Source organism: Capsicum annuum, chromosome 2 (genome assembly GCF_002878395.1).
Source record: "Capsicum annuum cultivar UCD-10X-F1 chromosome 2, UCD10Xv1.1, whole genome shotgun sequence".
In the NCBI taxonomy this organism is placed as follows: Eukaryota; Viridiplantae; Streptophyta; class Magnoliopsida; order Solanales; family Solanaceae; genus Capsicum; species Capsicum annuum.
The window spans coordinates 114,087,469-114,111,024 of NC_061112.1; the positions used below are offsets into that span (position 1 = coordinate 114,087,469).

General features: G+C 36.1%; 3 protein-coding genes across 3 annotated transcripts; 1 reads left to right on the forward strand and 2 right to left on the reverse strand.

Annotated features, from left to right (window-relative positions):
• Positions 1 to 2,575: 2,575 nt before the first annotated feature.
• LOC107857996 (vacuolar protein sorting-associated protein 2 homolog 2-like) lies at positions 2,576 to 10,336 on the forward strand. Its single transcript, XM_016702745.1, has 10 exons — positions 2,576 to 2,586; positions 2,715 to 2,769; positions 6,145 to 6,147; positions 8,900 to 9,004; positions 9,094 to 9,165; positions 9,336 to 9,407; positions 9,554 to 9,634; positions 9,725 to 9,760; positions 9,866 to 9,940; positions 10,283 to 10,336. The coding sequence occupies exons 1-10, from the start codon at positions 2,576 to 2,578 to the stop codon at positions 10,334 to 10,336; spliced, it is 564 nt and encodes a 187-aa protein (XP_016558231.1).
• Positions 10,337 to 10,716: 380 nt separating this feature from the next.
• Positions 10,717 to 12,594, reverse strand: LOC107859014 (berberine bridge enzyme-like 15). The gene has a single exon (XM_016703862.2). It carries the CDS (start codon positions 12,494 to 12,496, stop codon positions 10,853 to 10,855), a length of 1,644 nt encoding a protein of 547 aa, XP_016559348.1. The 5' UTR covers positions 12,497 to 12,594; the 3' UTR covers positions 10,717 to 10,852.
• A 4,457-nt stretch (positions 12,595 to 17,051) lies between these two features.
• LOC107859015 (cation/calcium exchanger 4) lies at positions 17,052 to 19,747 on the reverse strand. Its single transcript, XM_016703863.2, has one exon. It carries the CDS (start codon positions 19,318 to 19,320, stop codon positions 17,380 to 17,382), a length of 1,941 nt encoding a protein of 646 aa, XP_016559349.2. The 5' UTR covers positions 19,321 to 19,747; the 3' UTR covers positions 17,052 to 17,379.
• Between the last annotated feature and the right edge of the window lie 3,809 nt (positions 19,748 to 23,556).

The following is a 23,556-nucleotide window of genomic DNA, read 5'->3' on the forward strand; positions in this document are numbered from 1 at the left end:
GTCCTCAATGGACTGCAGCAATCTTCTGTTGGTTTCGCCCCGTTGCTGCTGCTATTCATTAAGAAATTCACATAAAGCGTCAAACTATTTATCAGCGGTCCATTACATGGAGTAGTTATTATTTGTCCATCAAACATCCATGAAAGAACCAAAGTTGGAAAAGCTAAGTGTTTATAGGTCATGTTGATGAGATCAACAACCTTAACAAACTTTTGTCCAAATACTTTAATGATTTTGCTACTTTTGTCACTATGAATTTGTATCCCTTGGCACATAAGTTACTACTACAAGTTATGTTTGGGATTTAATCAAGAGATCCAAAGAACTTTTCATAAGTTATCTCCGAGTAGAAAATGTTGCTATATATTGCTAGACTCTGCAAAAATATTGTCGCATTCATATCAAACTACTTTTAGATCATCCATCATATGAATATTGACATTTTTTAAAAGTCCAAACAACCTAGATTATGGATCAATAAGATAAAAAAAAAAAAAAAAAAAAAAAGTAAACAACAACAGTATTACAATCGTTTCAAGTGATAGTAGATTATCCAACCAAGGGACTTCGGGTGAGGTTCTCAATAAACAAAGTACCAAGTTGTAATACTGGACAATATATTTAGTAATCACTTGACATTATATAGGAGAAATTTAGCATTTCATTTGTATCGGGTATTATATTGGCATAGAGGTGTTACTGGATAAAAAGAAGAATTGTGTATAGGCGAAAAAAAGTATCGAAGAACTTTATTGTTGTATTGCTGGTGGTTTATGTGTCAAAATCTTGTGACAAAATGAGATAGAGGTTACTGGATGACAAAAGCAATTGTGTAAAGGCGGAGAAAGCATTAGGAGGACTTTGTCGCCCCTTTGTTGGTGGTTTCTGTGTCAAAATTTTCTGTAAAAATGGGTGGCTTTACTTTTGATCGACAGAAGTTGAAAGTTGAATGCCTGATAGCCCATAAAACTGACCTAGGTAAATCCATAAACTTCATTGGATTGTTCCTTCTGACTAAGCCTATGAATCATGATAATATCTAACCCTTCCCTTCAGTCCAAATATAAATCTTTGGATGTTCATCATATGTTGACCAGTTCTATTTTCTCCTTGATGATCATATGATCGATGGGATACATTTATCGTGTGAAGTGGTGTTTCATGTCCAGAAAGAACAATACATATGTGTAATACTATAATAACAATAATGTTCAAACGCAAAAAGAAAAAAATAGAGGAAAACTAAAAGATACAAGAGGGAGGGATGTCTCGAGGATTATTATTTACTCCAGAGGAAAAGAGAGCTTCCAACGGGAGGACAAAGCCAATGCTAAACATATACATGGGATTACAATTAGTGGCTTTCATGTATGGCAAATTGAAGATATTAAATTTAATTATTATATTCATCTTTATTATTTAAACAAATATTCTATTTAGTGTAATGTTTGAACTCATAAAGTGAGGTCCACGAGCAAAGCGTGTACATCTAAACTAGTATTATAAATATATACTCCCTTTATTCACTTTTACTTGTCACTATTTTGCTTTTTGAGGTCAACCTGCATGAACTTATATTAATATTTTAAGATTTATAACTTAATATTTAAATTTAAAATTTAGATGATTAGAAAATATATTAAAAATGCTATAAGTTGCAATCCTTCTTTCATGTTAATAAAATGAAAAAATATATCTTAAAATATTTGTCAAAATTTATGCAGGTTGACCTGGAAAAATGAAAAGTGACAAGAAAAAGAACAGATAGAGTATATCGAAACCCATGTGTGTGTATTACACACACATACTTAATGCATGTATAATAAGAGATAAGGTACAAGGTAACCCTAAACTATATCTTGCTATGATACACTTAAACATTAAGGGGGGTCTATTACCACCTAAACACATTTTTGCTGATTTGGCTGTCAAGTATCAAAATATTTTTATACTCCTTTTGGCCTTTGGGAGAGACGAAAAATACTTTTGCGTTATCTCAATAAAATCACAATCATAAAAAACAACATTAGTTTTTGTGACAAGTTCATTAAAAAGGTTAAACTAAAAAATTTAAATAAAAATATATAAATACTTGACTAAAATAAATAATGTATACTATAAGAAGATATTGCTAATGTCAAAGTTAAAATAGACATTGTCGAGATAAAAAGGGGAGAATGCTTATTATTCAAAGTAGAGGACGGAGTTTGATTTATATAGTAAACGTGAGGGAGGAAAACGATTTTCACGAAAAAAAAATTACTCTTGTGGTGAATGTGTACTAGTTGGATGTCATTCTTATTTTTTATTTAAATCATTATCAGCTTATTTTTGTAAATGAGAAGACAAATGTTATATTCGATGTTATGCATTGGGAATATGTTAATAAGTAAGCAGTTTTAGTACATTTCTTTGTGTGTACATCTTAGTAGCTCAGTTGGTTGGTTGCCTGAACTTCAGCTCCTTGTTGGTGAGTGTTAAATTTCCCATGTTGTAATCCTCCTCCCCATTCCTTCAATTTGGGGGGAAGGGGGGGGGGGGGGGACACAAAAAAACAGGAGATTGATCTTTACAAATGGAGATAAGGTTAACAGGAAAAGGTTCATAGACATATGAAGCAAATGTTCATAGAAAATGTTCTTACAATACTCAAATCTTTTTCTTATGTGTTGTTATATACGTACTTGTTAACTTATGTAATTCTTATTTTTCAGCTTGTTGGAGAAGAAGTTAGTTGCAGAGATCAAGAAAACAGCCCACAGTTGGCGAGTCCTCATGGTTCGAGGATCTATATTTGCAACTTTTTCGTTTTCACAGTGTTTTGAGTTTTACTTTCAGGTCGTAGTGAGTCAGTTGGGGGTCTGTCCCAATGGCTCTCCAGTTTGAGTAGTAGAGGCTTTGTCAGACTAGACTGTCAGTTGAAGTTGTGTTCTAGATTATTAGTATTTTTGCTATTCAGACATTATTTTCAATTATTTCGGATTATAGTTGATACAATAAAGTATCATTGTTTAGCTTATTTATCCTGAAGCAAGTATTAGAAGTAGTAACAGGCTCAAAGGGTTAACTTAGGGCTACTTGTAGCCTTAAGCACCGTGTGACATCTCGGAATGGGATTTTGGGGCGTTACCAATTGTCTATTCTTCTGATGTATGTGCTGTTTGGAACGATCTCAAGAAGCGATTTGATAAAGCTGATGGTTCGCGCATTTTCCAATTTCATAAAGAAATTGCAACCACGACACAAGGTACCAGCAGTATTGCAGAATACTTTACTAAGCTACATTTGCATTGGGCAGAATTCGATTATTTAGCTCCTTTTTCGGGATGTGATTGTGCAAAATCAAGGGAATTTGGTGAATTCATGATGAGGCAAAAGCTTCTGCAATTCTTAATAGGTCTCAATGAAACATATGAACAATCACACGCTCAAATTCTTATGCTCATTCCCCTTCCTTAGGTTAATCAGGCATACTCCATGATGATCGAAAGGGAGAGCCAAAAAATGTTAACTAATTCTACAACCACAACTACAAATCTGGATATAGCTGCCTACATGAATGCTAAACATCCTCCTAACAATAAGTTTCGGCAAAATTGGAACCCTAATCAGAGTACAAAATGTGAATACTGCAAATTGATGAGACATGTTGCAGATGACTACTATCGGTTGCATAGCTATCCTTCGGATTTAAAATTCAAAAGGACTTCTGGGAATAACAATGGTTCATATATGAGAGAAGGTGGGAGTAAAGAAAATTCACCCAATGTGAGAATTGCTCATAGAAGGGGTCAATACAAAGCATCTACATGTGTGGACAATTACAATAACTCAGGACATAATCTTCACAGGAATGCAGAGTGCTATAAAAATCGGAGAAGTGCACAATATTTTGGTGGAGAATCCAATAAGATTTCTAGAAGTCACAACTACTTACAATAGCAATATGGTGATATGGTGCAACACATGGATAATCCTCATCATTATTCTCAGTTTAAGAAGGTCATTGACAAAGACAATGCAGTTGATAGTTCAGCTCTCTTAACTGAACACTCCGACTCAGCAAACATGGGAGGTAATATGCTTGTCTCATATGTGGTTGATGCTCAGATTACAGGTATTATATCTACTTCTTGTTTGAATGATAATAAAGTGGAATGGATAGTAGATATAGGTGCAACAAATCATATGATTTCCAACAAAGAGTTGTTAAGTGCTGAAATGGAACCTAGTGTTGTCCGTAGTAGAAAGGTTCACTTACCTAATGGAAAGACTGTAGATATTTCACATGTTTGTCATTGTGAATTATGGATGGAGAGTCCATTAAAAATATGCTATACATACCAGACTTTAAGTATAATCACTTATCAGTATCCAGGTCAACTAAAGAGTTGAATTGCTTAGTCAAGTTTTTCCCTAACTTCTGTATATTCCAGGACCTCTCAAGTGGAAAGGTACTGGAGATTGGTGAGTAAGTTGAGGGACTTTACCTGTTGCACCATAATGGATCTGATAACAAGAATAAACAAGTTCCTAGAGGACTGATAGCAAGAAGGAATAAGTTGGACATCCTGCTTTGGCATAGAAGGATGGGTCATGCATATGTTGGAGCAATGGAAAAATTACTTAGTCTTAGTCATGCTGAATGCAAGCAAGTTCTAGACAAATGTGAAGTATGTCCACTTGCTCGACATACTAGATTATCTTTCACTAACAGTACATCAAAAACATCTTCCATTTTTGAATTACTGCACTTGGATGTATAAATTGTTTTGATGGAAATAGATTGTTTTTGACTATTGTAGATGACTATTCTCTCATGACTTTGGTTTACCTACTAAAACTAAAAAGTGATGTTATCATAGTATTAAAGTATTTTATACAGCTGGTCCAAACACAATTTGAGAAAATAATCAAAATACTGCGGTCAGATAATGGTACAGAATTTATTAATTCTGCTTGCATTGATTTGTTTAATTATCATGGAATCATCCATCAATGATCATGTGTTTACACCCCTCAGCAGAATGGGGTTGTAAAAAGAAAACACAGGTCCATCTTGGAGCTGGCTCGGGCTATTAGATTTCAAGGTTCTATTCCTTTGAAATTCTGGGGTCACTGTATTCTTGGTGTTGTTTACATGCTCAACAGGTTACCTTCCTCAACTTTACAAGGGAAGAATCTTTTTGAGGTCTTTCATGGCTGCAAGGGTACCATAAACCACTTGAGAACACTAGGGTGTTTATGTTATGCTAAATGTTTGCCCGTTGGTGACAAATTTGAGGCCAGAGCTATTCCCTCAGTTCACATGGGATATTCAGAGGTCACAAAAGGTTATGTGCTTTATAATATGCTCACAAGTACTTTCTTTATCTCAAGAGATGTGTCATTTAGAGAAGATACTTTTCCATTCCATTCTTCTACCCCTACTGCACCACCTTTTATTGATGTCTCTATTGATTTTTTTGAGAATGTCATTCCTGATATCCCTGTACTTGTTGCTGATCCATCCCCTTTACTACCCGGGGAGGCTGCTCCTGACCCCATTGTTGAGTCTTCTGCTGCTCCTGTTGATGCAGTCATTCTAGTAGTACCACCTATTGCTCAGCTTTTTCCTTCTCGGCACTCCACCAGGTGCAAGAAGAAACCAACTTGGATGACTGATTTTGTTACTAATCATGCTGCATAATTGTTTTCCTATCCTCTTTCTCACTCTTTAAGTCATGATGGATTGTCTTCTCATTATCAATCTTACTTGGTGGCTTTCTCTTGTGTTGCTGAACCTCAATCGTACCAAGATGCTTGCTCAGATCCTAAATGGATCACAGCTATGCAGGAAGAAATTCAAGCACTTAAAGCAAATAAGACCTAGATTTTAGTTCCTCTTCCACCTGATAAGACTTTTATTGGATGCAAATGGGTTTACAAGGTGAAGTTTAAATCCAATGGGGAGGTAGAAAGATACAAGGCTAGATTAGTTGCCAAGGGAATAATCAGAAAGCTGGTCTTAATTACCATGATACTTTTTCTCCTGTGGTTAAGATGGTGACAGTGAGGAGTGTTCTTTCTATTGCTGCAACTTTTTATTTGCATATTCATCAGTTGGATGTCTACAATGCTTTTCTTCAGGGTGATCTGCATAAGGAAGTCTACATGTCTTTGCCTGAGGGTTTTACTAGCCAGGGGAGTATCCAGGCATGGTATGCAGGCTAGTAAAGTCCTTATATGGGCTTAAACAAGCCAGCAAACAATAGAATGTCAAACTTACTGATGTATTGATAGAATTTGGTTTTGTGCAAAGTAGTTTGGACCATTCCCTATTCATCAAACGACAATATAAAATTGTGGTGATAATTTTAGTATATTTAGATGATATGTTGGTGGCTGGTGATGATTTGAAGCTGATTGAACAGACCAAACAAACTCTACATGCTAAATTCAAGATTAAGGATCTTGGAATACTGAGATATTTCCTGGGAATAGAGTTTAGCAGATCATCTAAAGGCATATTGATTAATCAAAGGAAATACAGTTTTGAATTGATAGAAGAAATGGGACTAACCGGAGCAAAACCATCTTGGACACCATTAGACTGCAATTTGAAACTAACCACTGCAGAGGTTAATCAAGCAATGGGAATTAAAGATGATACAAAATTATCAGATAAGAGTTCGTATCAAAGATTGATTGGAAGATTGTTGTATTTGACTTTGACTAGACCATACATTGGCTTTGCAGTTCAAACATTAAGTCAATTCCTACAAAATCCCAAAAGAACTCATATGGAAGCAGCACTCAAAGTTGTAAGATACATAAAAAGGGAACCTGCTATGGGAATTCTGATGAGTAGCAGAAAAGAGAACAAGCTAGTGGCATTTTGTGATGCAGATTGGGCAGCATGTCCGAATACAAGAAGGTTAGTAACAGGGTTCTTGATTAAACATGGAGATTCATGGAGGTCAAAGAAGCAGACAACAATTTCTAGAAGTTCAGCAGAATCAGAATATAGGAGCATGGCCTCTGCAATTTCAGAACTAGTATGGATTATTGCTTTGTACAAGGAACTAGGGGAAGAGTTAGAGTTGCCTGTGACTCTTTTTTCTGACAGTAAAGCTGCATTGCAAATTACAGCAAACCCGGTGTACCATGAGAGGACAAAACATATAGAGATAGATTGCCATTTTATCAAAGAGAAGATACAAAAGGGGCTGATCAAGACACAACACTTAAAGACGCAAGAACAACAAGCAGACATCATGACGAAAGGATTATTTAGACCACAACATGAATATTTGATTTCCAAGCTTGGCATGCTAAATGTCTTTAGACCTGCCAGCTTGAGGGAGAGTAATGAGAAAGGAGATATAACGTAATTTGTTAGTTATTAGTTACATAATAGTGTAGTTAAAGTTAGTTATAAATAATAGGATCCTTTAATGAGTTGGTTATGTTTTAGTAGTTGACAGTTGTACAGGTTAGTGGGATTAGCTCATGTATATAAAGGAGGAAATTAGAGAATTCAAACAGTTAGTTTTCATTTTCCCTTAATCACTTTGTATGGTTAGTCTTCTTTTGTATAATGAGAAGTTTTCTCCGAGTTTCACTTGAGTTCTATAGGTGTTTTCATTCTATTTCACAACAATAAATTCTACTTATGACATTGTTGTTGAACAATTTAAGATAACTAAACACTAACTAGATTAGAGTTAGTTTGTATTCCCAGAGAGTTTTCCATGATGCAGTGATCTACTGCACAATATAGTAACTCCCAAAAAGAAAATTATTGAATAGTATCCTAATTTGAAGAAGGTTCATAGTCTTGAAATCCGAGGAAGAGATAAAGTCTGCATACACTCTACCCTTCCCGGATCCCACTTTGGGGGACTATATTGCGTATGTTATTGTATAGTACATAGTCTCAGCCTTTCCCGACTGCATAAATCATCCTTCAAATGATGTTCAAACTTGAAACACATTGATTTGCCCTGGTAACTAGGTAGCTTGAATGGAATATACTTGTCAAATGTTCGAATTGAATTAGAGCTTGAGCCAGAGTTCGAGCTTGAACCCAACTAATTTCAAGAGATAAGTATCCAGTACCCCCTCGAACTATGGCCAAAGTTGCTACGACACACTCTAACTTCACATGGGTCCTGAACTCAATGTTAGCGTATTTTCGTCACCCTTTTGTGATGACATAACACCTTTATTACATAAAAATGAGGTCCACGTCAAAGGTGTCACGTCAGTTAAAAAGGTGTCACATCAGCTAAAAAGGGTGACAAAAATATACTAAAATTGAGTTTAGGGAGGTAATAGAACCCTATAAATTTGGACTGTGTCGTAACGAATTTGGTCATAGTTCAGGAGGATACTAGATGCTTTACTCTAATTTCAAATCCTTAATGTTCATTCTCACACCAGCAATAATCCGGATTCCAGAGAATTTGTCTGCATGTACTTATTGCATTTATGTATACACATAAAACCTTGTATCAGGGTGTGAGCCATGTTAGCTAGTTTTCTATCCAAGAATCTCCTTTTTCCTATCCAAGCCCGCAATTTATTGGAGTTATATGTTTTAAATTTAACTCAATACCGATAAAAAGGGTTATAACTCAACTTGAGCTTGATAATACTCGAGTTTGAATCACGACTAAACAAATTTTGAGGCTTATTTATTTGTTAAGAACTCAATTAGTTGTAGCTTTGGTGGTAAATGGACATTATACTATGTGATCAAAGGTAGTTCTTTTTATGTAGCGTGCTCAACCACTGTGGAACGAAATGCATTGTTCTAAAACGGGTTGGGGAGAGAACTTATTCATCCCTGCTTATCTGCACATTAGCCATTTCTTTTTCCCCCCAAGTAAATCTTGCTCACACCTTGACTTGTCAGGCCACCACAAAAATTCTAGCGCATGAACTTGTGCACCTGCAGCAACAAATTGTAAATTTGCAAGGTTGTCGTGCTCAGGTTAGGGGTATAGAAACTCATACACAGGTTAGTATTTTTTTTCAGATTATTATTTCTTATGATTAAGCAATTGAAATGGTAGCGAATCCTTACATGGCTTCCTTTCTCTTTTGTAGGCACTATATGCTAGCACCTCTATGTCTACTGGAATGAAAGGTGCAACTAAAGCGATGACTGCCATGAACAAGGTACCGATTATGTTTTTGGACTTTCTTTCCCCTTTTTCTTTCAAATCATCACAACTTCTGAAATTTAAAATATTTGTTTGTGTTGTGCTAGCATTTAGGTCCGTGCTACGAAAGTCGTTATTAAGGTGTAAATCTGTTAAATTGGTTTACTCTTTATGTTTATTTCTCAGCAAATGGCACCTGCAAAACAAGTCAAAGTGATCAGAGAATTCCGGAAGCTGTCGTCACAGTTGGACATGACAGTAAGCACATTAACCTATCCCGTTATTGACTTTTACTTCATGCTGTGAGTTCTCGACGATTCTGGGCAAATGAAACGTCTTGAATGAAACTAAGACAAACTCTTGAGGTTCAGCGTAAACATACTAAAATATCTGGATTATTGCAGATGGAGATGATATCAGAGACCATTGATGAGACTTTGGATAAAGATGAAGCTGAAGAAGAAACTGAGGAGCTTACAAACGAGGCTCAGTTATTCCTTATTCATCACATAGCTAGTCTGTTTCCTAATTGTACTGTCCTGCTCATCTATTCTAATTTGGGTTTTCATTTTTAGGTGTTGGACGAGATTGGTGTGGGCATTGCATCACAGGTAGGTTCTGGATTAAGAATAGTTGAGCGTATGATCAGTTGATTTCATTAGCTTTAGTTTTGTTTAAAAGCTGGTTTATTATTATTGATGTTTTATTTTTGGCAGTTGTCTGCAGCTTCAAAAGGTCGGGTTGCATCGAACAAAGTCGAAAACGTTGTGCCACCTAGGTATGTGGGAACTGTTTTATATCATGCATCGTCATACTTGGATTAGTTGGATTTTTGTGTGTCTACATGTGTTTCCATATCAAACTGTCAAGAGTCAATTCTCAAGGATACTTCATTTCTGTTCTCTGGTTTTACGCTTCTGATACAGTAGTTTTATACTGATTTCTGCTAAATGCTGACTGCGATATTTTATATGCATGTACTGAGTCAATCTGGAATTTCTCCACCCTAGTAGTATGTATTCTTTTAGCCATGAAATTAATATGAAATGACTCCTAAGGAGGTCCTTCCTAGTTCTTCTAGGAACATGAAGTTTGCGACAATTCGCCTATATATGTGAATGCAGTTCTGACAGGCTGCCGATGTTGAGGAACTTGAGAAGAGGTTGGCGTCTCTTCGAAGAATTTGATGAAGAATGTGCACATTTGTGGACAACTTTTATATGTGATCCTTGTATAAATTCGCTTTAGAATTAAAAATATAGTATGTATCATTACACAAATCTGTATTTCTCAACTATTTTTTCTATAGCACCGAACATCAACATTTATGCTGTGTAGAATGAGCGGATCCTCTTTGGGTTTTATGGCCCTTCGTCATGTAGTTTTATTGTATGTAGTTAGTTCCTCAAGTTCATTGGAAACAACTTTTCTACCCCACAAAGATAGAGTAACGTCTGCGTACACTCCACCCTCCCCGGACCTCACTTGTGGGACTATACTGGGTTTGTTGTTGCTATTGTTGTTCCTCAAATTCATTTTACATTTAAATCGACCAACAACACATATATAATGAAAATCATGGTCAACTAGGACCCATTAAAATATAATTTCAAACTTCTGCTACAATACATTGCAGGTCATGAAACCAAATGAAAAGCAAAACTTAACTTATTACAATATACCATCAGACTAAAAGTAGTTCTTCAGTGAATCAAACTTTTCCCATCTTGACCAACTTTGAAGGGAAGGATTGGGAGACTTTGTTCATGCCAAAAGAAGTTATCAGGATCAACCTTAGACTTCACAAGCACAAGCCTATCATAATTGTTCTTGAAATACTTTTTCCCCCAAACACTAGCTTCCAAGAAATTCGAGTTTGCATTTTTGTTCATCCCCAAATCAAGATCTCTATAATTCACATAAGCTTCTCTAGGGTACTTGGATACAAAAGGTTCCATATACTCATAAAGCCCTCTGATCCAGTTGATATGTTTATCTGCAGATTTCTTGTCTGCATCTGTCCATGCTGTTAAATACTGTATCTTGCCGATGACCCCTTTTCTGTGTGGGAATGGAATTGAAGATTCTGATATCTTCCCCATCATTCCTCCATAGGGATTCCATATCATCATTGGTGAATCTTCTTGTAAAAACTTCTTCCACATCCCTTCAAGTCCAGTTACTGGAACTGGCACTCGGAGAAAATCCGATTTAGCCTTGAAGTACACTGGAGGGAGTAATGGCCTTCCTTCAAGTAGGAACTCAGGTTTAATATTACTTGGATAACCAGCGATGTAATTGACTGATTCAATCCAGCTCATTTCGACACAATCCTTTCGTGCCAATCCCAATTCAGGAAAGCTATGATTCATCACATCAAGAAGCCTATCAGTTCTTCCAAGAAACAAGGCTTGGTAAGCTGTTACCACTGTTTTCTTCCCATTCGTTGAATTGGCTGGAGTTATGAGAATCCTGATGAAGAGATCTTCATCAATCTTGTGTGCAGCATGTTGCCATTTGTTTAGAACTTTTGTTGCACCCGTTTCAAGTGCTTTTGGAACTGTGAAAACTGTCACAGTTGATGGAACAGGAACAAGTCTAAGTTTCCAAGCCAAAATTATGCCAAAACTGCCTCCTCCACCCCCTCTGATTGCCCAAAACAAGTCTTCTCCCATTAAGGCCCTATCAAGAACTCTGCCACTTGCATCAACAATCCGAGCATCGACAACATTGTCAGCTCCAAGACCATACTTCCTCATCATAGGACCGTAAGCTCCTCCAGTGATATGACCACCAATTCCTAAGCTGGTGCATAGACCAGCAGGGTAACCATGTGTCTTGCTTTTCTCTGAAATCCTATAGAACACTTCACCAATCGTCGCACCAGCTTGAACCCAAGCGCTGTTGTCCTCAATGTCCACTTTGATAGCGCGAAGTTTAGCAAAGTCAAGCAAGATAAAGGGCACTGATCTCCTCATTCCTGATGTATAAGATATGCCTTCATAATCATGGCCTCCACTCCTCACTCTGAGCTGAATCTTTAGCTCTTTCGCGCAAATGACAGCTGCTTGGACATGAGATTCGATCAAAGCAGTGAAAATAAGTAGAGGTTTTTGTTCAGAAGGTGCCAAACATCTTAGATTTTTGGCAGTGGATTTAAGTACAGAGTTGAATGAAGTAGCATTGGAAGTAGGAGTGAAGAAAGCTGTGGAGAAAGGGATCGAACGGTCTGAATGGAGAGTAATACACTGATAGAATTGGTCTTGAATTGTATATGAAACAACACATGAAGCTGAAAATAGGACTATGAATGAAAAAAGAATATTCATAGAGACTGAAGAAGCCATGAGCCTCTCTTGTTATCTTACTTGTTCTGTGTTTTTAGTAGGTGCAAATGAGAGAGCCTTTTATTCTAATTTTCAACACTTTTGTCCCATGTTTGGAATGTAGGAAAGATAATAGAAAAATGAGAGGGAAAATGATGGAGAAAGTGGGGCAAAGGAAAAAGATATTTCCTGTTCCTTTTTCTTAGGGATAATAGCACTTTTCGTCTCTCAGTTATTGGTAAATTTATTTGAACTATATTACGTCAAATATGAAGTAACAATACAAGTTTAGCATAACATATAAGTGATTAAGTGGTGGAAAAGTTAAGAACTATGGTAAATTTGTGACTATTCACAAGCAAATAAAGCAGAATTGCAAATTTTAATTAATTTAAGGTTAAATATACCTGTGACTGTTGTTAATTCTCCACCATTAACCAACTTTTTATTTTTTTATTTTCTTACTTTTGCATTTCCATTAATGAACAATCTCTTTTTGAACAAAGAAAAAATTTGGAGATTTGTGGAAATAGGAAGTGGGGTTCATGGGAGTCCAAAACTTTAAGACTTCAAAAAGCAAAGTCAACATCCTATAATATGCCATTGTTTTTGCCCAAATTATAGGATGCATGAGAGGACTTCTATTGTAAGGGACTTGAAAGTTTAAGAAAGCATCCACTTGGGAAAAAAAATGGTAGTTTACTTGCCTTCTAATTGGGTTGAAAGACAAATTTGTCAGAAGTCTTGCCTTAAAGAATTGCTAAGTAAGCATTTCCTCTAACATTGATATAGTTTTTGAAAATATAAGCATTATATCATAAAAGGTTTTTGAAAATTCAAAACGTTTTTAGAAAAAACTAGGATGCATTAATTATTGACAAGCGAGGTTTGCTCTAACGGTTGATCACTTTCAGGATTCGGATCACGTTGAAGAATAAGTGATAACATTATTCATCTTGAGTGGGAGGATGCATGAAATATCCAAAGTTATAAACCCAAACAAAAGAAATGAACAAAACAATGGATTAAAGAAATCAACACTATCACCTTTATTAAATGAAAGTGGTTTAGTTGTTAGTTGTAAATGATGTCAATCAAAATTGAAATCTCTACTTTGTCTTTTGGTATCTGTTTGTTTTTGTTTCACATGGTATTATTTTGTTTTTTTGTTTTCTTTTTTGGTCTTCTATTCTATGAGATGGAAAGCCAATTCATTGATGAAATAATTAGGTCAATGGTAGGTCTAACAACCATATAAACTTCTTCTCTTTCTTTATTTTGAGTATTTGTATACAAAATTTACTAATCAGGTTAATCGCATTCGCCTCAAAAAAGTGCACTAATTATATGAAGTAAAACTCTTCATATTTAGAACTTGAATTCAAGTAATTTAAGAAAAATGCATATTCTCAAACTACATTCTTCAAGATTCTTCATATTGGGGTGGAGCTTTTGCGAGACCTTGTATTTGTATTACTAATTCAGGAAGATAGGTATATAAACTATCCTTGTGGACCCATATTAACTGAACCATGTGGCTTAGTGGTAAGCGTGCAATTTGGAGAACCAGATAGTGGGTTCATAACCTATTGTTTGTATTACATTTTTTCATGTTTTAAGTTTCAGAACCCAAAACCTTCTACTTCATATTCGAAGCATTTAAATACTAATAAATCAAGTTTCAAATTCTATTTTTCCAAAGATTTTGAAAGGTAAATTATTTACATGTTATAATCGATGTGCTACTAGTTAGCATGTCTTAGTCGCATCAGAATAACTAGTAGAAAATTTTTCATCGCCAAGATTCTCTTTTTGTGTGTGCGAGGGAGCTACCCATTCTAAATACGGTGTCTATTTTAAAGCTCGATTAATTTGAACCAAAGAATGAGACGCTCCTTATCAACATTCATCCTTTGGGGGGAGGGGGATTGTGGCTAGGGAAGGGCTATAATGATAGTCAAATGGCTTGACATTAATCGTGTTAAAAATTGACTTTTGCTCAAAATGGGCAGTTCTGGCCAAAAAATTCCATTGATGGGCAGTTCTGGCCAAAAGTTTCTCTTTTTTTGGTGGGAATTTTATAAATATGCAAATTGCATTAGTAGAATGTGACTCCCAGGCGGCTAATATAAATCGATACTTGAGGAATTAGGTGGTACTCTCTAGTCCAAAATAATTAAAGTTTTTGAGTTGTTGCACGTCCCTTTAAAAAGTTCGTTAGTAAATTTAATTAGAGGATAATCTACAGTAGAAATGCAGGATAAGATTGTGTTCAATAAATCCTTGTAGTTTGGTCTTTTCTAGAACCCTACCCGCTATGCCCTTTTCCAAATCCTGCACATAGAAGGCGCTTTAGTACATTGGGCTACCCTTCTACTATTATACAAGAACAAGTTGGCCACCGGCGAAGGACATAGCGGACATAGAACCAATAACTAAGATGTCAAATTATGAGGACAAGAAAGGGAAGCCGCGTGGACTAAAGCTCCTGCTGTGCACGGGGAAGGATGGACCACAATGATCTATTGTACATAGCCTTACCCTTGCATTTCTCTTTGAATATAGCTTGTCACTATTAGAATGGACAATCTCACACAAGACACATTATTTCCCAGTAAGATTGAGAAAGTACAGAAGATTTTACTGCTGGACTGGAGATGGAAAAAAGCAGATACCACTTGTCCAGTCACCAACACAGAGATAGATAGCTGTTTCTTTATCAAAAGACAAGCATTTGCAGTCTTTAAGGCAACAACATAAATCACAATGTACTATGATTTACTTGGATGCAAAGTTTTGGAATTTGGTCTTAGTTCCAGCCTTTCAGACATGAATTTAGTACTTTCTTTTTCATAGTGCAAAGAACAAACAATCATGAGCTTAATGAAGAAATGGGTATATGAAAACTAGTAAAAAAAAACATAATTGTGGTGTAAGAGAAAGCAATTATAGACACAAACAACCATTATATGAAGTAAATTGAGGAAAAAAACAATTATGAGCACAGAGAGGGGAGGCACCTATGCCTTTACTGGAGATATGGAGTGCAAGGAATAGAACATATATAGAAGTGAGAAGCCAAAAGTCTCCTTTTCCTGTGGCGGTCGAACAGGAAAGTAATGAAAATTTTACCCTTGTGCCTTTTTTAGGCTAAACAGACTGAAAGGAATTGGAGACGGTTTCATACCGGTTAGAATAAAATTGGATGTATCAAAACGCCCTTACTTTCATGTATCTTTTTGGTGTAATGAAGCAATCTGGTGTATATAGCCGATTGGGCAATTTATAGTAATGGTGTTTGAGCCTTCCACATAGTGGTAAGCATTTTTGACCTTATCTTGGTGTAATATCAAGTAAATGATCTTAACTTATCAAAAGAAAGATCAGGATAATGATTGCCAGTTGCAGTGGCTAGACCAGTTAGTAGAACAATTCTGATCAACAAAGATAACGTCACAAATGAGACAAAAAGAGAGACGACCAGAAAGTCGCCATCTACTTCAACACATTGTAACACTCCGCTTAGGATGATCAATTAATTAATAGCACAGAACATAGACGTATCACATGATTCAGCATAGTATAAACTCTACTTCACTGGACATTAGGTTATAGTTTCTGTATAATCAGGAAGAAATGACCATGCTATAAAGCAGACGCATTGGAGCATGAAGTCACTGGGGAGCAGAGAGCCATGGAATTCCTCAAGAAGCTACTAATGATGTTTTGCCGAAAACATTCAAGACACAGCATACTGTACATTGCAAGCAACAACAGCATGAAGGGGAAACCAAAGAACTCGGAACCAGACTTTTCACTTCCATCGACAAGTACATCCTGCAGTCCCTCAGTCGGCACATCCTCTACCGCATGTGTCTGAATAGAGCCATGCTCCCTTGATATGACAAGAAGAAGAGGGCCTCGTACAGTAATAGGATGCCACTGACACCCACATACTGCACCAGCTTGATTGCCTGCACCACTGGTAACTAATATGCACCACAGGACACCAAAAACCATGATGGCACCACATAATTTTGGTTAGAAACCAAACATGTTATCCTAAAATGGAACTTTAAGCCTTAATCCAAGGTTGTTTTGTATTTCTGAAAAGTGGATTCACTTGACGCTGACAGTGTGACAATTTAGTCACTTTCTTGGACTCAGTTTCACTTTAGACACTTTTTTCTATATCTTCAACTGAATTTAATTCACTCACAAAACCCATTTCTTTGAAAACACGTTTAGCATCAAATAAAGATATTTAGTCAATGTTAATTCATCACTCATAAAATGTTTTGAGTTCTACTGATATGATATTATTTTCCAGTAAAAGAAATCAAACAACAATTTCCCTGAAGCAAACCCAAAGCTTATTAAACACTAAATCCAAAGAGTCGCCTACAAAAAACAAAACCAATACCAATTCTCCCAAAACAAAATGGTTTTCTAGTCCAACAGCACCATAATGTTTCCACATGAAATGGTGATCATCTTGTTCATTATACAAGTAGTCTTGCTGTCTTTTCAGTAAAATGGGTAACTCAGCATCTAGCTGCTTATTAATCGAAACATATACCATCAACAAATTATTTTCAGATTTCATTGCACCGGGAGAAATTTTTTACTCTATAAAAAGAAATTTTATTACAGAAATACAAACAATATGAGGGTCGTACAACACGGAGAGAAGAAGGATCAAGAAAGGATTTGAAGAGCACCTACTATATGAGTATTTGTACAGCAGATTACATCACTGATGGGCATAACGTGCTCTCTTATAATGGAACTTTGTCCCATGCTGAAGATACAAATCAAGCTCACTAGTCAAGTCAAGTCAAGTGGGACAATCTGAATCTCAAGTCCAGATGATTTCAATGATAACCTTTCTGAACATGCAACAATTAGTCACTAAGCCCAAATAATGAAACAATTCCCATTGCACTACTCAGCCTAACAGACAAAAATACCAAATAGATGACGATAAGGCCGACCCCAAGCATCTTGTTAGGGCGCATGTCATTCTTGGGAAGAACAAAGAGGGCCCACAGAAGACCAAACATGAGGAAACATAGGGTATAAAACAAACTTTTGTCCCGTGGAAGTATGAAAGAAGAAGGTTTCTCTGACCAGGCACCGAGGAATAATGAGATTCCCAACCCAATAAGTGTATTGAACATGGGACCTGCATAGCATCCAGATAAAGCAATCTGCACACCATCTCCACCATTCATCGCCAAAGCAACATTTGAGACCAGATCACCCATTGAATTACCCCAAGCCAAAACAGTGAGCCCAAGAATAGAGGGATTAACCCCCAGTACAACACCTAATCCGACCAGCAGCGCCACCAGTTCATTCGCAATCATATAAAACCAAACAATACTCATGATAAAACCCCCTAAAACCCATGGAAGCAAAAAACTCTGTGGTGGACGGTCGGCTCTTGTATACTTGTATGAAAGAATACCCAATATGCAACCAACAGAAATGCCAAGAACTATAGCAACTCTTCTACCAAGGTAACCCACATTGTCTTGAGTATTCCACAAAGCTGCAAGAAGAACAGGAGCTAAAGCTGCACTGCCTACAGCATATGTCTTTGACCAAGTTTCCTCCTCAACTAAGGGAATGGTTAATCGTCTTGGCACAGTCAATGGCAACTCTAGAAGTGAACACAGCTGAGAGCAGGAAAATGACGGGCTCTTGACTTCTAGACCCTCTTCAGTCCAACCCCACAAAGGTCTTTCCCCATCATGCACCCTCGATGACTGATTAGAATATATTGCCACATTGGATGCCCACATCCACTGAGGCAAGGAACCAGGTGACTGTATGCTGTTGTCTTCTGTCTCAACGTCAAGCAAAGAGCTATAAATAGAGTCATCCTCCTGAGTTCCTTCAGAAAATATACTTCCTCTTACAGGAAGCAAAGGGGTAACAACATCCAATCTCAACCTTCGTGCATGCTTCCTCAAAATCTCATTGGCAGCAACAACAAAGGCATAAACAACATAGATCAATACGAATGCAATAGTTGCTACCACACTAACCTCACCAACAATCAAGATCAATAATAGTGACATCAACGTCACAATGAAAAACACAATATCCCTAATAAAGCATTTCTGGTCAACCTGAACATCCTGATCAGCTACACAAAGAGAAACAGCACCCACAACAATGCAAGTAACAAACACAGCCCCACCTAGAACACTATTAAGCCCAACCTCACCAGCACCACTTCCCACAAAAGAAGCAATACTCGCAAATACATCCGGAGCACCATTACCAAGCGGGAGCAAAACAACTCCAGAAACTGTAGGAGATAGCTTCAACAAACTAGCCAGTTTCTCCAAAGAACAACAAAAGTAATCAGCTGCAGTGTTTCCCAATAAATAAAACAATGCAGCAAGCCAAACACCAAATACCACAAAACCCCACGCACTTCCATTACAACTACAGTAATAAAACTTTAAGTAATCAAAGAACCCTCCAGACGAACAATCTGGGTGAACTTTCAAGAAATCACAACTACTCTTAAACCCCTCATGATCAAACAATCCTGCACATAACTCGGGCCTTTTAACAGCCAAATCATTACCATTCGACCCGTTTACTTGCAACATCCCTCGACGAACCACTCGTGTTTTTGAAGAATACCCATCAAATTTACTCCTTGTGTACCACTTACTAGCAAGTAAAGATGAAGTCTTTAAAACTGTATTGCTCACAACATCCTCACGGTTGTAGAACATAAATATTAGGACTATGAGACACACAATATTGAACACCCCACGAAGTCTTGGACTTCTTCTAATGAAAAAAACATTAAATTTCTCCATTTTTCCCAACCAAGATTTCAAATTTATCCAAGAACCATAATCCCCAGCTTTCAATTAAAACATTAGCACACGGGCACACTCAATATTGAACACCCCACCAAGTCTGGGACTTTTTCTAATGAAAAAAACATCAGATTTCTCCATTTTTCCAACAAAGACTTCAAATTTACCCAAGAAACATAATCCCCAGTTTTCAATTAAAACTTACTATAAGAACAAAAATAGCTGAAAAGGGTACTTACAAGATTGATGAAATTCAAAGAATTGATCTTTTCTGCGAAGTTTCCCGCAAAGAGGATCAATTTACAACATCCAAAATGTTCCCTTTGGAAGGTAATGGAGGTAATGGGTACTAGTAAAGTCGTGCGATTTCCAGAGTTTTTTTTTTCTTTTCTATTTTGGCATTTGGATTAGAAGCGAATTTGTGTTGCTGCTATTGGTTTTATTTTTTATCAAAATCAAATGTCAATTTTTTTTTACTAGAAAATACATCAAATCACTCCTCAATTTCTCAGCAAAACTTATTTTGACCCTAAACTAATCGAACAATTATATAACTCCTTAATAACTTTGAATTGAATTTATTTCACCCCTTAAAAGCTGAAGTGAAGTCGTGTGTTGCTGGGTGCGTCGAAGTGCTATCTTTGTCTTTTATATTTTTTTCTTAAACAAAAATATTCTTTTTAAATTAATTAACGATTATAAATCTCAAATCACCCAACCCAAATTCATTCTCAAAAACCCTAATTTACTTCTCTTCTTCCTCAATTTATCAAAAATTTGCTCCCTCTACAAAATTTTGAGATTGATTTCTCTTCCGTTTCAAATTTAAGCGCTTTTAAAGAACCGTAATCTATTTTTCTAGCACATAATGAGATCGATTGATTTGACTAAACTTTGTATGAAAGAAAATGATTATACTTTGTACAAAGAAGTTCGTTGTAATCATGAATTTTTGTTGCATATGAAGACATCTTGGACTTCGAGGAATCCCGGCAGAAGATATTGGGCATGTCTTATTATAGGGTAGATATCATTTTTTTTTCTTTTACTATTTCAATAAACTTGATTAAAAGCTAATTCATTTTTTATTTTTCACCATTGAAGGGTCCAAGATCTTGCGACTTTTGATGTTGGAGGGATAGAAAAGATATTGATCCGAGGTCCAAATATGTGATTCCTAAACTAATAGAGAAATTAGGTGAGCTTGAGCATTTAGTTGAGTCTTCTCAATATATTGCCAATCATGCATTGATTAATGAAGTTGAAAACTTTGAGTTGAACAAATTTATTGAGGAAGCTTCTCATGAAGTAGACAAACCCAAAGAATCCAAAGATGATAATTGTGTTGATATGAAATTGGAAAAGTTGGAAAAAGAGATTGAGAAGGTCAAAGGAAGAGAGAAAAAGTGGAGAAGAATTGCTAAATTTGTTGTATTTTGTTGTTTTGTACTACTAATAGCTATAAGCTATTCACTTGGGATGATACATAAGAAAGGTTCAATGAGGTTACCTTAGGAATAGGTTGTTGTTAGAAGTTATCTAGCTTATTTTGTATTGAATGGGGTAGCTTCTTTAAGCTTATTTTGTAATCTACTTTGGCTGTTGACTGTCTTTTGAGCACTTGGTTGTTGTATTTGTATTGAATGGTACAGCTTCTTTTAAGCTTCTTTTGTAATGTACTTTAGCTGGTGGTTCTCTTGATATATATGAAGAAAGGTAGTTGAATTGATTGCATTTTAAGCATTTGTTTCCTTTGTAATGATGCAACTTCTTTTGTAATGAAGTTACCTTAGTATTAGTTAAGCAAGACTGCATAAACTATCATTAACCTTAGTACTAGTTAAGCAACCACAATTGCTTATAGTCAAATGAGAATTGTGCAGACACAAGAGCATAAATGCTTCAAACAGACACATCAAAATAGTACAATCACAGCTACTCATATTTCTACAAAAATATGTGGCCAAAAGTGAAGTCACATTTACATCAAACAATTACAAATCAAATTAGTGCAGTCACAGCTGCATAATTGAAGTCACTAATCAAAATAGAAATTGCCTAAGTGAAAGTCACTACTATTTTAGTACACAACATCAATACACAAAAACAAAAATCAGGTTGCTTCTACTGAAAGATTGATGAACTTGTTTGTCGTTGATGATTCACTTCCGCATCATTTGACTTTGTCCTCATCCTTTTATGTACTCTCATGACTTCAAGATTTTGTTGGGTCACAGTTTTCTTTCCTTTCTATTTCACATTGGATGTTGGTTTGTGATGTCCAAGATCTCCAGTCACTATGGAGGAGTTCATAGGCATTCCAGGCTGAAAAAATAAAGTAGAACAAATTTATTTAAGACTTTTAAAAGATAGACTTTAAACTAGAGAAATTTTATCAAATTTAACTTACATTGAGAATTTTATAATCACTTTCTGTCTGAAGCACCCCTATTCCAGCCATCCTAGGTCTTTTAAAAAGTGTCTCTCTACCTCTTCCAACACCAGTGACATCATCAGCTTCTCTTATTTTATTAGCAACAGTTCTTCTTCCTTTACCTCTATCAACACCAATAGCAGTAGAAGCTGCAGCTCCTCTTTCTTTACCTCTACCAACACCAATAACAGTAGAAGTTGCAGCTCATTTACCTTTACTATTACCATCAACAGTAGAAGTTGTAGGTCCTCTTTCTCTATCAATACTACCCACTGTAGCAGCAGCAGGAGGTCATCTTCTTCTACCAACTCCATCTATAGTAGCAGCAGCAGCTCCCCTTTCTTTACCAGCAGCAACAACTCTCTTTCCTCTACCAGTAGCAACAATAATATCATCTCCTCTTTCTCTACCAGTAGCAACAACAGCCTACAACACATAACAAAAAATGTAAGAAAATAAAAGAGAAATGAACAGTAGTAAATGGCAAGTCAATTGTTATCTTTGTAGACTCTTTTGGTCTTCTTCTTCCTCTTTTTGTGCCTGGTGCTGCAGAGGAACCTATACAAGATTTGTTGAACTTGTAGCCAAATGACAACCCTTCTTATTATGACCCTTGGCATGACATATGTTGCAGCTCATCTCAACACCATGTTTAGACAACTTTTCAGTCTTGTTTTCACTTTGCTTCTTTATTCTAGATTTGATAGGTCTGCCTGACAGATTTCTTATTGTTGGAGGTAAAACAGAAGGGTTGGTTGATTTTGACCACATTTGCATATTAGTAATAGCTGAATGTAATAATTATAGGTCTTGAGGTAGGTTTCCTTGGTATACCAATGTGCAACATAATAAAGTGACTCTAATCTCCTATAATGTAGTGCAGCTATGGCATGACCACAAAATATACCTTTCAACATCCAAGACCTACAAGTACACGTTCTATCTATCAAATTCACTATGAAAGTATTGCCCCAATTATCCTTAACTTCAAAACCAAACTCACTATTCCACTTAAGATTGCACTTCATTGATTTTGATGTGTTATCTTGCAATACTTTTAATGCTATTGGGGAAATATCAATTAACCAAGTATCAATAAACTCTCTCAATTGTCCTATTCTTCTCATCACCTTGACCCTTATTTCTTTAAGCATTGTGATGATAATCTTATTTCTGGGTCCCAATATCCATGAATTAAAACTTTCCGTCATGTTGTTATCAACACTACCACAACAACTATGATACTTGAAGTGCACTTTGGACCACCTTTTTATGTTTTCCCACAGAAGATTTTCACAAATTTTATCACCAAACAGCTTCATATGATCTAAATTTCTTCTCAATTCTTGCTCATATGTGGACTTGGCACACTTTTAAAAGCAATTTCTCCTTTCAATACCTTTCTAAATTTTGGACCAGTTGTCTAGAATATGTTTTGCACACATTCTTTGTTCTGCATTTGACATCAATTTTGTAATTGCATTATCAAGACCCTTCAAGAAATAATAAATGTTAGAAATTATAGTTAAAAATAGAAAATATAGTTAAAAGAAAAAAATAAAGAAAATAAACAACAAAGACATTACCTTCTGCATATCAGTGATAGTAGTTAATTCTGATCCATCTTCCATCTCAAGATCATTCTTCACAAGTCTAACAAACCATCTCTAAGTGAATTTATTTTCAACTTCAACCACTGCCCAGGATAGTGATAGTATCTGATTATTCCCATCTTTACAAACAGCCACAAGTAGTTGACCTTTACAAACACCTTTCAAAAAGCAATCATCAAAATCAAT